Source organism: Carassius gibelio, chromosome B25, assembly GCF_023724105.1.
Source record: "Carassius gibelio isolate Cgi1373 ecotype wild population from Czech Republic chromosome B25, carGib1.2-hapl.c, whole genome shotgun sequence".
In the NCBI taxonomy this organism is placed as follows: domain Eukaryota; kingdom Metazoa; phylum Chordata; class Actinopteri; order Cypriniformes; family Cyprinidae; genus Carassius; species Carassius gibelio.
In genome coordinates, this window is record NC_068420.1 from 7,158,415 (window position 1) to 7,172,340 (window position 13,926).

Sequence of the window (13,926 nt, forward strand, 5' to 3'; positions counted from 1 at the left end):
ATTAATGATTACCGTATTCACGTGCCAGGGTTTTACATGGGTCTCCAATCCACTTCAAAGAATATCATGCCATTATGTTCAACACCTGTCTCTCAGTCCACTTTTTGATAGCAATGATTGTTCACTGAAAGTTTTAAAACAGCTCAAATAGCACATTTATTTAAGCTTTAAATAATTACATACTGAAAAGAAAACTATTCAAATAGTGAAACTGTATCAAATCACAAAGACCTATGATAGGATTGTGCTATAATATACAAAGATAACATTTTTCTAAAACATTTCTAATACACTCATTTTACCATTATGCAAAAATAATGACATTTTTACTGCATAACCTATTAATAGATTAATTAAAACACAATCATTAGTGTGACTAATCACATATACTAATTGTATGCATTAAGATATACAGTCGTTTAATTTTAGAGCAAATCTGCAGTGCTTTCTTTAACATCTGTGTAAAGAACTGTGCATTGCTTCTCACGTTCAATATTATACCGTGATATTTTGCAAATAAATATTTTAGGTGACTCCACATTCTCAAATTTTGTACAACAACTCAAGCTCTTCAGCAAGACATTTTAAAGCAAACATATTGGATAAAATACGCACCCTTTTCATGTAAAGTAAAAATTCTTATTTCATTGTTAATGCTCAGTAGGTTTCATTCTTAATAGTTAAGATTTTAAATAAATTTGCCATCTGAGAAAGTCTAGTTGTGCTTGGCCCGGCCTCCTTTCAGGTAAGTCTTCCAGCGTTTCACATAGTCCCTGAAGATGGGGGCACTGTCGATTGATGCGAGCAGCTGTAACTGGTTGATGTGCGTGGTGTGGTAGTCCCAGCGTGCTAAATTAGGGGCAAGACCCAGGGTAAAGTGTCTCAGGTCATAAACCGTTCCAGAGCCTGTGTCAAACAATGGCAACATGGCCTTGAGGGACTCCAGTCCTTGACTGAAGAGTACACCTGCTTCTCGACCAAGCTTGTTGCCCGCCGTCTCCGCCACATCATATAGCCCAATCAGAGAGTAGATAAAGCCATTAAGAACAAACGAACTAGGTGTTGTGGGGTATTCCTCATACCAGTCGTACTTGTTCATGAATGTCGCTTTGACTCCACCGTGTTCAGAAGTCCTCTTGAAGGGGGATGTCGCTCGGATTGCGGCGCCGAGGTATGCAGGGTTGTGTGTCACCAGGTATGCCCTCACTAATGTCGACATGGCTTGGCCTTGGGCCATTGCGGAGTACCATCCGGGCTCCAAGCTCTTGAACCCCTCTCCGAGTTTTCGGGTCACCTTAATCGGCCACCCTCCATGCTCATCCTGGTTATGAAGAAGCCAATCACTGGCGGCAAAGAAGGCAGCCATGTGTGCAGTGGAAGACACCGTGATATTGCTGATAAAGCCAGAACCTCTAAGAACCAGCTGGACCACGCGGCGTGGCATGATCTTGGTAACCTTCACCACTTTGGTGTTGGACAAACCGACTCCTTTACGCAAATCGGTCACTAAATCGCGACTGACGGTACTCCAGGAGGCTCGAGAGCCGATGCCATAGATGACCTCTCTGTCTTTAAAGGAAAGAAGGAGAGGACTAGTGATGTAATGGATGACGTAAGGAGGTCCCTTCTCTGTGGTCTCCAGAAACACGGAGATGCTACCATTGGAGACAAACTTCACATCAAAGGTCAGGACGAAATCTTTTGCATTGTCCAAGACCAAGGACACGCCATCAGGGTTCTCTATGAAAATACAACAAAAGTTATCATCTATCTGTGATCATCTGAATTAAACCAACAAAAATTTTGCAAGGAATTCATACCCGCGGTGACAAAATGGTGCGCAAACCCAAAGTGACCTTGATCCTGGAGCTTAGAGAGTGTGCAACCCTTAGGGACAACCCATGGACTTGAGCCACCCTCTTTATCCTCAGAAACGCCGTAGATCTTTATATCAGGCGGCTTTTCTGTGAGGTTCTTGCTGTAGTGACTCAGCCCATACTGAGCTATTTGAATGGGGTAGAAGTACCCCTGAGGACCCCACTGGGTAGAGATTGGTACACCTGTAAACAATAAAAACACAGAAGGTTGATCCCAGAAATGGGGTTAAGGCTTTCTGAAACCATTTGAACCGGTTACCAAGCCTGATACTTAACTTAGCGTAGTTGCAATGTAACAAGGCACTAACATACAACTTATGCGTTGCACCATTAACGACACATTATGCACGATTTTCTTATTAAAATATCCCAAAACTAATAGAACAGTGTTATGTATTTCATTGACTTGTGTACTTACATTATCTCTTATCCCATTTAATGTTTAAATCCAGAGAAATAAGCAATTTTTACTTTTTGCCATTTTGTCGCCTGCCAAGGACGTCAAACACCCTTGATTTACAGTTTTGTTTTGTAGAAAACATGGAAACACCAAAGACGCTTTAATATGTTATACGTTTTATTAGACAAGTGACGACCGCACAGAGTAGCATTGTAAAAGAACTTTCAAACATACCTAGTATGATAAAACAGCAATGCTTTACCCCATACTCATGACCGGAAGAAGGGGAAGTGGTCGACGGTTGCATATTAAAAGCTCCGCTGCTTTTGAGCCGTGTGTCGTGCTCACTCAGTGGCCTCGTTTTAACCTTGATGGCTTTCAGGCTCACCCTGCTTCATTCTACTACGCTTATAAATAATGAACTAATCCATGAACATGATTACTATCTGAGTACTGTCAGATTGCATTGGCTGTGGGGAATGAAGACAAGAACTTCCATGATTCAGAACAAAAATGTATATATTTTTGATGAAATCCAAGAACTTTCTGCAGACAAAAAGTATTCTCGTAGTAGGTGAATGTGGTAGTTCACTTGCTGTATAAGCAGGGTCAGAAAGCTCTCAGATTTCTTCAAAAATATCTTCATTTGTGTTCCGAAGATGGATAAAGGTCTAACGGATTTTGAACGACATGAGGGTTTGTAATTAATGATAAAAAACTTTTTTTAACTATCTCTTAATTTAGCTGGTTAAGATCAGTTTCATTTAAGTCAGAGCTGAACATGAACCTGCTTCAAGCATATATGAAAATGTTGACATGAATTGTTGACATTTAAAGTTGATGTTTATTATTATTTTCTAAACTATTATGGTGTTGACTGGTTTTCTACTGTACAGGGTCAATCCAGTGACATCCAAGTGGCCAGTTCATCCTCAGCAGCAGAGCCAGGAGCATCAGCTCCTCCCCAGAAAAAAATCTGCCATGGCAGAGCTTTTTGGAGAACGCTTTACAACATAGGAGAGAACTAACAAACCTTTGTCCAGCATCATTCAGGAAGAACTCACCTCCTACAAAGCCACAGACTGCATTTCTGTTGATGGTGGAAAATAAATGACTTGTGATACAAAATCCAGCAATATTTATTTGTTCGGTTTTCTTTCAAATACTGTACTTTAATTTCAAGTGGTTGCTTTTATGTTAGAGAAAGTAAAGTATTATGCTGGTTGATCTTATGTTTCTTTTTATGTTGGTGGCCTTCATGTCACCATTAAAGTCTACAGCTTTAAGTTATTTTACTTCATTTAAAGATAGATTTTTTTTGTAAGAGCCACCACAAATGTAACTCTGTAATAAATGCAGGCACTGACAGTGACAAGAAAGCCTATTCTTTAAATTTGACATCAACATCTCCCCTCTTGCTGTATCAGAGTCCCACATATTTAATTTATGATGTGTCTATTCCTAAAATCAAGCTGCCTCATTCTTTCAGTTTTCTGATTAGCCCTACATGACCTTGAAAATAACTTATTTTCAAATACTCTAAATTGTAGATCATGAGGCTATATATTTTACCCTGATGTATGGTATTTCTGAAATGTTAGAATGAAAAAAAAAACATTAATGTATGCCAAATCGAACCGAAAACCTACAAACCGAACCAAGATTTTGTGAACCGTTCCACCTTTACTCTGTGTGTGTTATTACATAGGGTGGCAAAATAAGGGACACCCCAAACTACCTTCCACACCACTGATGCATTTCACCCGATCCCGCACTTCCACGTTGTAGCCCTCAAAGGACATGAAGACCCCATCCGGGTGGTAAGGCTCCCTTTGGGCGTACACCCGGGAGTAACTGTGGGAGAACTCAAACCGTTCCGTCCCATCATACTGCACCAGACGCCCGTAGACGTCAAAGTACCTTTCCACCCAGCTGAAGGGCAGATACACCTCGCCCCCCTCCCTACGGCCTTTTATGATGACATCTTCATTGATAAGGCAGTCAATCTGCTCATAAGTGACTTCTCTGGATCCAGGCGGTGCTTCGGGGGCCTGCCCGATGTCTTCGTCCTTCTCTGGGGTGGGGGCAAACTCCAGCTGAGGTCGGATCTGTGTGGGCAGGTCTTTGTCACTGGAGCACTTGTTCCACAGCAGTATAGTGATGAGGGCAAACACAACACAGATGACGATCAGAGTCTTGTGATTGATGCGAGCCACCAGACAGCGCATTGTCACATTACAGCCATGCAGTGATAGTGGTACTGACAAGGGGACATCTCAGGAAACCTGTATGGTCCTGTTAGAGCGATTCAGGTGCAGCATCTGCAGACAGAGGTAAATATAGATCCACCATTTTGTCAAATACTTGGTATAACCACAAAATATGACAAAATATCAAATCTTACCGTCACAAATCACTGGTATACTTTAGTCGTGTGGCGAAGTCTACGCTCATAATACATTTAAATGTAAAATAGAAACGTTTATGCATAGCTACATATCATCTAGATGGCCAGGTTATGACTAGAAAACAAATCTCTTTATTGAGCACTAATCCTGTCAGCACATACACATGCGAATGCTTATAAAATCTAATCGCATCATTCTAAATTGAATCTGCGAGGGCTCATGTGATCCTGAGGGCGTTGAACAACATGCACTGCTGGAAACGGAATGAAAACATACGTAGGCTCACCTGAAAGCAGCGCGCGGTCCGCTCGGGCGTCTATGAAGGGATAATATAGAAGACGACAAAGAAAAATATATGCGGAGAGATTCCTCTCGCTCCAAATCTGCAACACAGCAGATGCTACAGCTGTATTGATGCAGTACTGGCCAATAGGAGGAGACGTGCTTCCGTGACACCCAATCTGATGTCTGATAAGATGTGACATGAGGTGAATATTATGAAGCCCACCTGCGTTAACGAATTTAGGCTATTATACGCATATTGTTATTTTTAACAGTTATTTTATAATTATTTTGATTATACATTTTAGATGAATACTACGGTTAATTAAAAAGGAATAAGAAATGTTTATAGTTATGATTTTATGTGCAGAATCCTATTGAAAATTTAAATGCTAAAAAAAAGTCTGCTCGTGTTGCGTTGCTGAACATAATCGCTAGATGTCTCTGTAAACCAAGTGAATAATCCTTGTCTGCGTTTTACTGTTTATTTTAGGAAATCTGATGAGAATTCCTACAGTTTCTTAAAAACAGAACAAGAAACACAATGCGACAGGTATTTTCAACATATTTCTATTTGTTACATTCGCTAACGATTTCAAACATTTTTACACTTTAAAACAATAGTTAAAACACAGTTAAAACACTTACACATAAATTAAATTAAATGTATGCATTTAGCAGACTTACAGTGCATTCAAGCTATCAATTTTTTTTTACCCATCATGTGTTTCCGGGGAATCGAAATCCCAACCAATCTACCAACTGAGCTACAGGAACACTTAGACATAAATAGTAGCCTACATTAATTACAAGTAATTAAAAATATTAATACTTCTATAGTGTATATATGGTCATATTTTATGCAATATTTATAATTATTTTTAAATTATTATGACTTGGCAATGTAAATTGTTTATGTCATCTGTTATGTCATATTTTTTTTTGGGGGGGGGAAACTTTATTTTGAGGTGTCCTTGTTACATGCTTCATGCACTTACTATTATAATAACACACAATTATGCCTTCTTTCATGCAAGTATCACTAAACCAAGCCCTCATCATAACCCTAACCATATATTAAGTACATGTAGTTAATTAATATTTCTCAGTACTTAAATGTATAATTGCACAGTAACAAGGACACCTTAAAATATATATTTATATGCAACTAATATTTCCAACTGTATATTCTAGAGTAAATTAATTCATATTATAATTTACATGACAAATTTTTTCATTACACCAACTGCAGTGACTATTCTCTTACTGGAGAAAAATATGTTTACATGATGCATATTCATAATAACCAGAAAAGGCATTTCTTAAAAACAACAACAACAACAACAACAACAGCACATTTTCATTAAAGGTGTAAAACTGAAAACATACAACAACATGCAATTTACAAAACGTACAACATCAAACACATCGGCAAGATCAGATTGTCAGATGATTATGTTATCATTTGTAGGATTTCAAGCAAACAAAATATTGTAAATTCTTCAGAAATGTTCCTTGTAGAAGCTGAAGCCAAAATGTTCACACTGGGCCTTGATGAGTTTGGCAAGAGCAGGAGAACCACAATAAAAAACATGAACCTTTCCTTTTTTCTCTTCAGACACTTTCTGGAAAACCTGAAAATGCATTTAAACACTGATAATCAAAGATATTGGAGAGAATAGAATAGAATAGAATAGAATATTGGCCTTGCTTACCTTGGCCCAATCTGGTCTGCCTGGCTGTGTACGTGTGCGCAGGCCAGTGATGGAATCTCTCTTCTCTTTCTTGGCCAGCAGATCCAGAGCCATCTGCAGACCTATGGCCTTCATATCATTCTTACTGAGGGCTGAAGTCATGTACATGTGCATCTCCAAAAAACGGCCTGAGAACATAAAAACAAGTATGATTGTGTCAACATCTGAGTGCCAACCCCATATCCCTCTAACTTCAGTTCTCTCTGACCCTCTGGCTCCTCATCTGCCTGGTCCATCTCCAGATTGGTCAGCAGACTCACAAACCACTCAAAGGATTTCTGATCTCGGTTGATCCAAATGAAGTCCACCTGCAGGAAGTTAGAAGATGATTAAAAACTTGAGTTGTGCATGTTATTTTCTGAAATAAAATAAATATTTTTTCCCAAACCTATTTTTTATTCTAGTTTCCATTCGACTGATCACCACTCTCACCTTCCTCAGTTTCATTTCGTTGTCTTTGATGGTTTCACACCAAGAGTAATTACAGTTTGGGCAGTTTTGCTTTCTCATGCGATAACTGAAAAAAAAAAAAGACAAAAATACATTTTACATACAAATGCACAAATTTTGCATTTTCTTTCATGCAAAGAAAACTTGACTTGAATTTTATGAATGGAGATGTTGTGTGTCTCACCGGCACATAATACTCTGTAAAATGGATGCAAAGGGAGTGATGCCGATTCCAGCGCCGATAAGCACCGCATGCTCAGATGCAAAGATCTGTCGAGTTGGGGTGCCAAAAGGTCCGTCCACATAGCACTAACAAACAAAAGCATAAACAAATGCATACAATTCTTATAAGACAATCACTTTCAGTAAATTTTATAACATTTTTTGTAATCAAATTACTTGCCTTAATGTTACAATATCTGTGATTTTCACTTAATTTCGCTGTAAGCTGGAAGACAAAAAAAATTATAATAAATAAGTCTGGCTAATGTGTATCTTATGTATAATAGAACATCTATTATAAAACTCACTTCTTTTGTAGCCAGAGAGACGTCTCCCAGTTCTGCTTGGGCTACAGGGTCACCGACGGGCTTCTGGGAGTTTGGGTGAGTTCTGCTTGTCCGGTACAGGGTCAGTTCAACAGCATCATCCTTATTAGACGCCACAGTATTGTTGCAGCTTGCAGACTTGAACATTTCATTCTACATGGAGCAGTGTTACATTCTTTATTAAAACTTTTAAAAAATTAATAAAATGAAATGAAATAAAATAAAATAAATAAATATATATATATTTAAATTACAAAAGCAACATTGTTACTGAATGAAAACTATAACAGTATCTCAATAATTCTGCAGAAGAAGTGCTAATGTCTATTGTATTAAAATTGTTTAAGGTTCTTACTTTGCAATGTGAACTTGCCTTTCTATAAAATAAATGGCAATTTTTGTTCCAAAAAATACTGTAAAGAAGCCGTCGATATAAAAAAGAAAATCAAGTAGTCTTGGTAATTTCAAAGATGTGATTGCAAAACAACCCCACCTATAAAGAATTGCATCAAAAAAAAAAAAAAAAAAAAAAAAAAAAACACAGTAATGAACTTCTATCATTGTGTGTTTAGATTGCAGCGCTCAGTCAGTGAATGATCAAGAAAAGCCCAGACCTGCGTTCTGCTCTTGTGGCGTCTGCTCCTCAGGCTGGCGGTGAGCCTCTTGTTGCTAACGGTTTGACTCTCCGACTGTCTGAAATACTCATACAAGCGGTTTGTCCACTGGCCCATGGAACGAACATGGAGCCACAGCATATCTGTTTGAGGGTAGGAGAAATATTTTGTTAAACACTTGCTTTGTCATGTACTATGTATTTCTTTATGTTAATTTTGTTTTGTTAGAGAAAAACGTTTCATCAAGACAGATTTTCTTTATTGTGCAGTTTTGTTTTGTTAGAAAATATACTTGAATTAACAGACTGTCTAAAAACAGTATTAAAAACATCTTATAGTTTAGAAAATTTGCTTTATGTAATTTTTTGTTTGTTTTTGTCAGAAAAAAAATTATTAAGAAAAACAATCTGAAGACTGATTATCTGAAAACAATTAACAACTAAAATTTGTTGGTTTTGTTTGAAAATTTTTTTCAGACAGATTGTCTAAAAACTTGTCGCAGATTTGTTGAAAACAAATCTTATTGTGTTAAAAATATTTTCACTTTTGTGTAAATTGATGTTTTTTTCCCCAAAAGGTGTTTAGATTGTTTAACTGCCAATCAAAAACATTGACAAAATATGAATAAGATTTTTCTGCAGTGCATTTTTTTTAAATTGCATTTAAATGCACATACTACTAAAATATAAACAAATCACTGTCATATATTAGAATTCGCAAGACTAATATATTGTTTTACCTTGCTGCTCAGGAGCGCTGCTGATGGTAAACGGATGCCACTCATACTTGGCAATAACAGGAATGTTTATATACACATAATCTCCAGGTTTAAATTGAAAGAATGGAGGCCTCTTGATCACCAAATGTGTTACCTTTGAAATAAAAGGCAGTAGAAGTGAGGCTTTCAGCATGGATGACTAACTAAATGTTCCAGTAAACAAAATACACCAAAATATGTACATTGGCTCAGATGATACCTTTGAGGGCAATAAGTTGACTTCAACTATGTACAGCCCACCCATGCGGGACACTGCTATTCCAACAAGTTTCTCAATGAGGAATATCAGTCCCGGTGCCACAAACCACTTCCAAAAGTTTGCACAGTGGACGATCAACAGGGCCATAACCCAGACGTAGGAAAGATGAGACCAGTAGAACACCTACACAAAAACAAAACCTTTCCTTGAAAGGCTTGGATAAATCATATTTGAATTGCTTTTGTTTGTTGGTATGTATGGCTGAATTAATGTGCTGCTATTTGCAAACAGAATTCTTTGCTAACTTGTTTTTATGGCCTTGAAACAATTGTCTTTTTCAGCTTCATATTCTCCAAATCAGCAGATATTCACAGAAGGATGATATAGTGATATAGTAATCACAGCAGATTGTTGCTTCTCATGAATACAATCAGCAAGCCATCACCTCAAAATGACCACTGCGTCTGACGAACGTGCTGGAGCACACCACCATCAAGCAGATGAGAACCTGCAGAACTACGCCCGTGATGGAGGCGGTGCCATCGACCCAGCCAATCCCGGGACGGACGGTGAAAAGATACTCCCACAGCTGGTACATGCCATCATTCTGAGACATTCGGGCTAAGAACAGAGGGAAAGGGAGATAAAGAAATATTCTTTATTAATGCATTGCTTTTGTGATGTTATAAGGTCATATAGCCTACTTTATACACTAAATGTAATCCTACAAAGCTATCATACGTGATACGCAATCTAATATTTCAAGATAATTACCGAACTGAAGCAACTTTGGTTTACTTGTTTGTCCATGAATCATTTTTGGTGGCTTTTGAGGAACATTTATTCGTTCATCTCTCAGTCATCATTGAATTGCCATTGTATTATACGTTTCATTCCCCACAATAAAAACAACATCATCTTATTAAGATATTAATTATATTATTGGGAGATAACAAGTGACAACTGAAGTTTACTTGCATTTTATCTAAGCAGCTTGCTACTGTTATTAAGATTTACATTACAAGCTATCAGAATTTCATCTTACTTCTTTGCTATATAATTGTATAATATATAAAATTGCATATTTTTGCTAATTTTGGGCCACATTCTATATCATCCGATATGAGGCATTAAAAGCCTGATGTGTCAAATATGGTAACATAATATGCAACTTTTTTTCTTTTTCATATTTTGTATACATATTCAATATACTGTTAACTTTTAAAATAAATAACATTATTTAATAATAATAAAAAAAAAAAAAATAGATAGATAGGGGTATTATTTCATATGTCAGGCTTTATGGACTTCAATGGATAGTACACCCAAAAATGAAAAAGCCATCATATGCTTTTTTTGTCCATACAATGAAAGTCAGTGGTGTTCAGTGTTTTCTGAACCCCACTGACTTTAAAAATCAATAATCTTTTGTGTTTTAAGTAAAAAAAAAGAAAGAAAAATAACGGTTGAAACAACATGAGAGTATGTTTTATTACAGGTTCATATTTACTTCATGTTTAGTTCAAGTTGACTTGTCAATAGAATGAAAGTAAATTTTTTTTTTAAACCCAACTTAATTTTAAAAAGTTCTTTCAAAAACTATCCTTCTAAATGAATTTGACCATTTTTAACAAGTTTATCACAGGTTACCAAAGTTCATGACGTGAGCGCCAGTGTGCACAATGCTGAAGATCAAGATAGCGTAGCCCACGATCTGATGCAGTAGAATGTTCTGGTCCAAAGGGAAGACCCTTACCAACCAGGTGGCACGTAGCCACGTCAGACAACGCCTCAACATCAGCACCTGCGAGACAAAACCCTCTGTCACTACAGGAAATATTAAATATTAGATGCATTAATCAGCTCAACTCACCATAACAAAAGTGCAGTTGAGGTTGAGACACTGGCCGCAGCCTCTGGCCACCATGAACCAGGGGCCTCCATGTTTGTTCTTCAGCATAGCGATGATGAAGAGGAGCACGTTCAGAAGAGAGTACATGCAGAGGAAGAGCAGCTTGCGGCTGTTGTTGTGCCAGTACGACCGCGTCAGGTAACGAGGAGTCTTGCGTTTTTTCGGCTCCAGATCAGGAGGTTTCAGCCAGTTGGCGGCACTAAGTGAAAACAAGAGAGAGTAGTATTTTTTGGTAAAACATTTCGTACGTTTTGAAGCATTTATTTTTGATTACACAGTGGTTAGTTGTGGTCTTTGGTAAAGAGTAACAAACTAACCAGCTATGAAGTGTATCATGACATCACAAACTTTGATTCAAACCAAAACAATATTTCAAAACTGGACAAAACGTATAATGTAACGACTTTAATGAGGGTTAAGAACTACAATCCCATTAAGCGAATTAAAAACAACAGATAAATATAAAACTACTGATTTAAAGATTTTATAACAAAATATGCATATAGATACAGATAGTTTGAAAGCGTAGTTAGACTGATTACATTATTTGCAATGCTTCATGGGAGCGGATGGGCACTAAGAATTATTTTGGCATTATTTGTTTGTTTCGATTCTCTGATTAGTGGAGATTTGTCTGCAAAATCATGGTAATGTACTATTTTAAAAGGAATTTCATTCAGAATCTAAACAATAATGACTTTTTTTGCATTATTGTAAGGGTTTAAGTTTGGGGTAGGTGTAGACATTAATAAAGCACAATGTGATAGGTAGCTATTTTAATTTCTTGTTCCTTATGGCAAGATTTTGCATCACTTCTGGCTGTAACCCTAAACTTGAGTAAGCCATTGATATAATTCACTAAAATAATAAAAAAACTTAATTAAGGATCTAAACATGATGATTATTGTTTTTATAAGTGAGTCATTGAATCGTTCTGTCAACCATTGTGTTCAAAACTCAAAAACTCAAAACTCAAGTTCATTCTTAATGGAAAACTGCTATTATGTCGCTCAGACGTGCACAACAGTTCACTTAATTTGATACTATTTCCATTGCCAAAGAAAAAAAAAAATCAAAGTACAGGCAAAACTGTATCTAAAAAATAAGGTTACTCGATATTAACCTCTTTCTTACTAAAGTGTAGTATACAAAAATCATCGCAATTGTGCTGTTGGTCTAAATATCCTTTCTTTTGTAATATAACCGTGTCCCACCTGATGGTGAGGTTCTCCATAACTTCAGGAAAGTTCTCCAGCTCCGCCTTCAGCTCTTCAAACGTGATGGAGCCACTGTTATCTTGATCGGCAGATTCGAACAGCGCCAGCGTCAGGTCATCCAGCTTTTCCTCGGGGAGCGAGATCGCACTCTCACGCAGACAGGATTTCAGAACCGTACGTAACTCATCTGGGTCTATGGAACCACTTCCTATTTGACAGGTCAACACAATCATTTCAATAATAGTTTAACGTTGAATCTTTGACAAACTGTAGGGTCAAACTGTGAGGGACTTTTGTAATTGTAATTGTAATCGTAAGAAAAGAATGCATTATGGGAGCAATTCTCAACCTCCATTGTAACTCTATTGTCAATATTTGTGAGATTCTGTAATATTTTGTATGTCTTGTCTCTTGTGCTAAAAGTAAGACAATTTTTGTGCTAAAACGTTTACAATTACCACTAAATTTTAGAATGAAGCCGTAAAAGCTGATGGTATTTTACACCTTACCATCCACATCGTAGACCTGGAAGAGGAAACGTAGTTTGTCCGTCTCACTGCCATGGATCAGAAGATCTAAAGCCTCGAGAAGTTCATCCAGACTGATGGAGCCGCTGCCATCAGAGTCAAACAAGGCGAAAAACCTCTCCGCAAAAAATGACTACAACAAACGGGAAAAATAAGGGATCAACAAGATAATAAATGAATATCATAAAGGTTTCCATGATCAGAAAGCTCACCTCTTTTACTTTCAGAGCGGTTTTAAACTCATCCAAGTCGATTTCTTTATCATCTCCTGCAATGCTCTCAAACTGCTTGGTGACCCATTCCAGCCAACGAGTGTCTTCATCTATACTCATGTCTCTGCTTCACAGTCCACACACACTGTTTTCATCGAAGACAAATGTAGTCTCAATCTTCTCTCAGAATCATATTTAGTCCATAACGGCATACATGTAAACATTTGCTGGAAACATACACTTCTTAAGACAGTTGTAATGTACACATATTGCCTAACAGAAACAAACACGGATGGATGGATGGATGGATAGATAGATGACATGCAATAATAATCCATGGGTCTAAAAACAAAGTTTAGACAATGTCCCATTTAAACAAGAGAAAGCATTACCTTTAGATGTAAATTTGTGGTAAGCAAGTATTTCCTTTCTAATTTTGATGATATTCTTTTTCAAATACACAGGCAAAAATGAAAAAGATACAGAGAGAGATTTTTTTTTTTTTTTGCGGTCTCAAGTTGTTGCTGTTGCAGCTAGACCAGTAAACCACCTTTCAGAGGAAAAGAGAGAGAGAGAGACATACAGAGGGAGGCTGGGCAGTATTGTTATGGACATTCACTATCTTGTACAGCAGCAGCTGCCCCTGACATCCCTGCGCCTGCTGAGTGGCCCTCAGTACGACCCATACTGCTCTTCTCATCGCTATATCACAGCTATGTTTCATTCTGTCTACTGTTATTAGAAAACT

At 37.4% G+C, this 13,926-nt stretch overlaps 2 protein-coding genes and 1 long non-coding RNA gene across 6 annotated transcripts; 1 reads left to right on the forward strand and 2 right to left on the reverse strand.

Moving 5' to 3' along the window:
* Positions 1 to 539: 539 nt before the first annotated feature.
* On the reverse strand, positions 540 to 5,113 carry glcea (glucuronic acid epimerase a). Its single transcript, XM_052598283.1, has 4 exons — positions 4,972 to 5,113; positions 4,016 to 4,598; positions 1,821 to 2,060; positions 540 to 1,740 (listed from the first exon to the last, which is right to left on the reverse strand). Exons 2-4 carry the CDS (start codon positions 4,503 to 4,505, stop codon positions 716 to 718), a joined length of 1,755 nt encoding a protein of 584 aa, XP_052454243.1. The 5' UTR covers positions 4,506 to 4,598; positions 4,972 to 5,113; the 3' UTR covers positions 540 to 715.
* LOC128014621 (uncharacterized) lies at positions 5,032 to 10,236 on the forward strand. Of its 3 annotated transcripts, XR_008183591.1 has the most exons (6): positions 5,032 to 5,173; positions 5,461 to 5,520; positions 6,764 to 6,867; positions 7,713 to 7,776; positions 8,292 to 8,486; positions 9,085 to 10,236. It is a non-coding gene; the product is annotated as an uncharacterized LOC128014621 (long non-coding RNA). The 3 variants fall into 3 exon arrangements; XR_008183592.1 differs by having other exon boundaries at positions 6,761 to 7,776; XR_008183590.1 differs by having other exon boundaries at positions 6,764 to 7,776.
* On the reverse strand, positions 5,434 to 13,885 carry LOC128014593 (NADPH oxidase 5). Of its 2 annotated transcripts, XM_052598277.1 has the most exons (15): positions 13,179 to 13,885; positions 12,949 to 13,099; positions 12,437 to 12,647; positions 11,184 to 11,421; positions 10,961 to 11,114; positions 9,756 to 9,931; positions 9,311 to 9,493; positions 9,073 to 9,205; positions 8,334 to 8,476; positions 7,575 to 7,619; positions 7,356 to 7,480; positions 7,154 to 7,238; positions 6,930 to 7,029; positions 6,683 to 6,849; positions 5,434 to 6,601 (listed from the first exon to the last, which is right to left on the reverse strand). In XM_052598277.1, the coding sequence occupies exons 1-15, from the start codon at positions 13,296 to 13,298 to the stop codon at positions 6,470 to 6,472; spliced, it is 2,163 nt and encodes a 720-aa protein (XP_052454237.1). In that variant the 5' UTR covers positions 13,299 to 13,885; the 3' UTR covers positions 5,434 to 6,469. The 2 variants fall into 2 exon arrangements, with proteins under 2 accessions (XP_052454237.1, XP_052454236.1); XM_052598276.1 differs by lacking the exons at positions 5,434 to 6,601; positions 6,683 to 6,849; positions 6,930 to 7,029; positions 7,154 to 7,238 and adding an exon at positions 7,702 to 7,872 and having other exon boundaries at positions 7,428 to 7,619.
* Between the last annotated feature and the right edge of the window lie 41 nt (positions 13,886 to 13,926).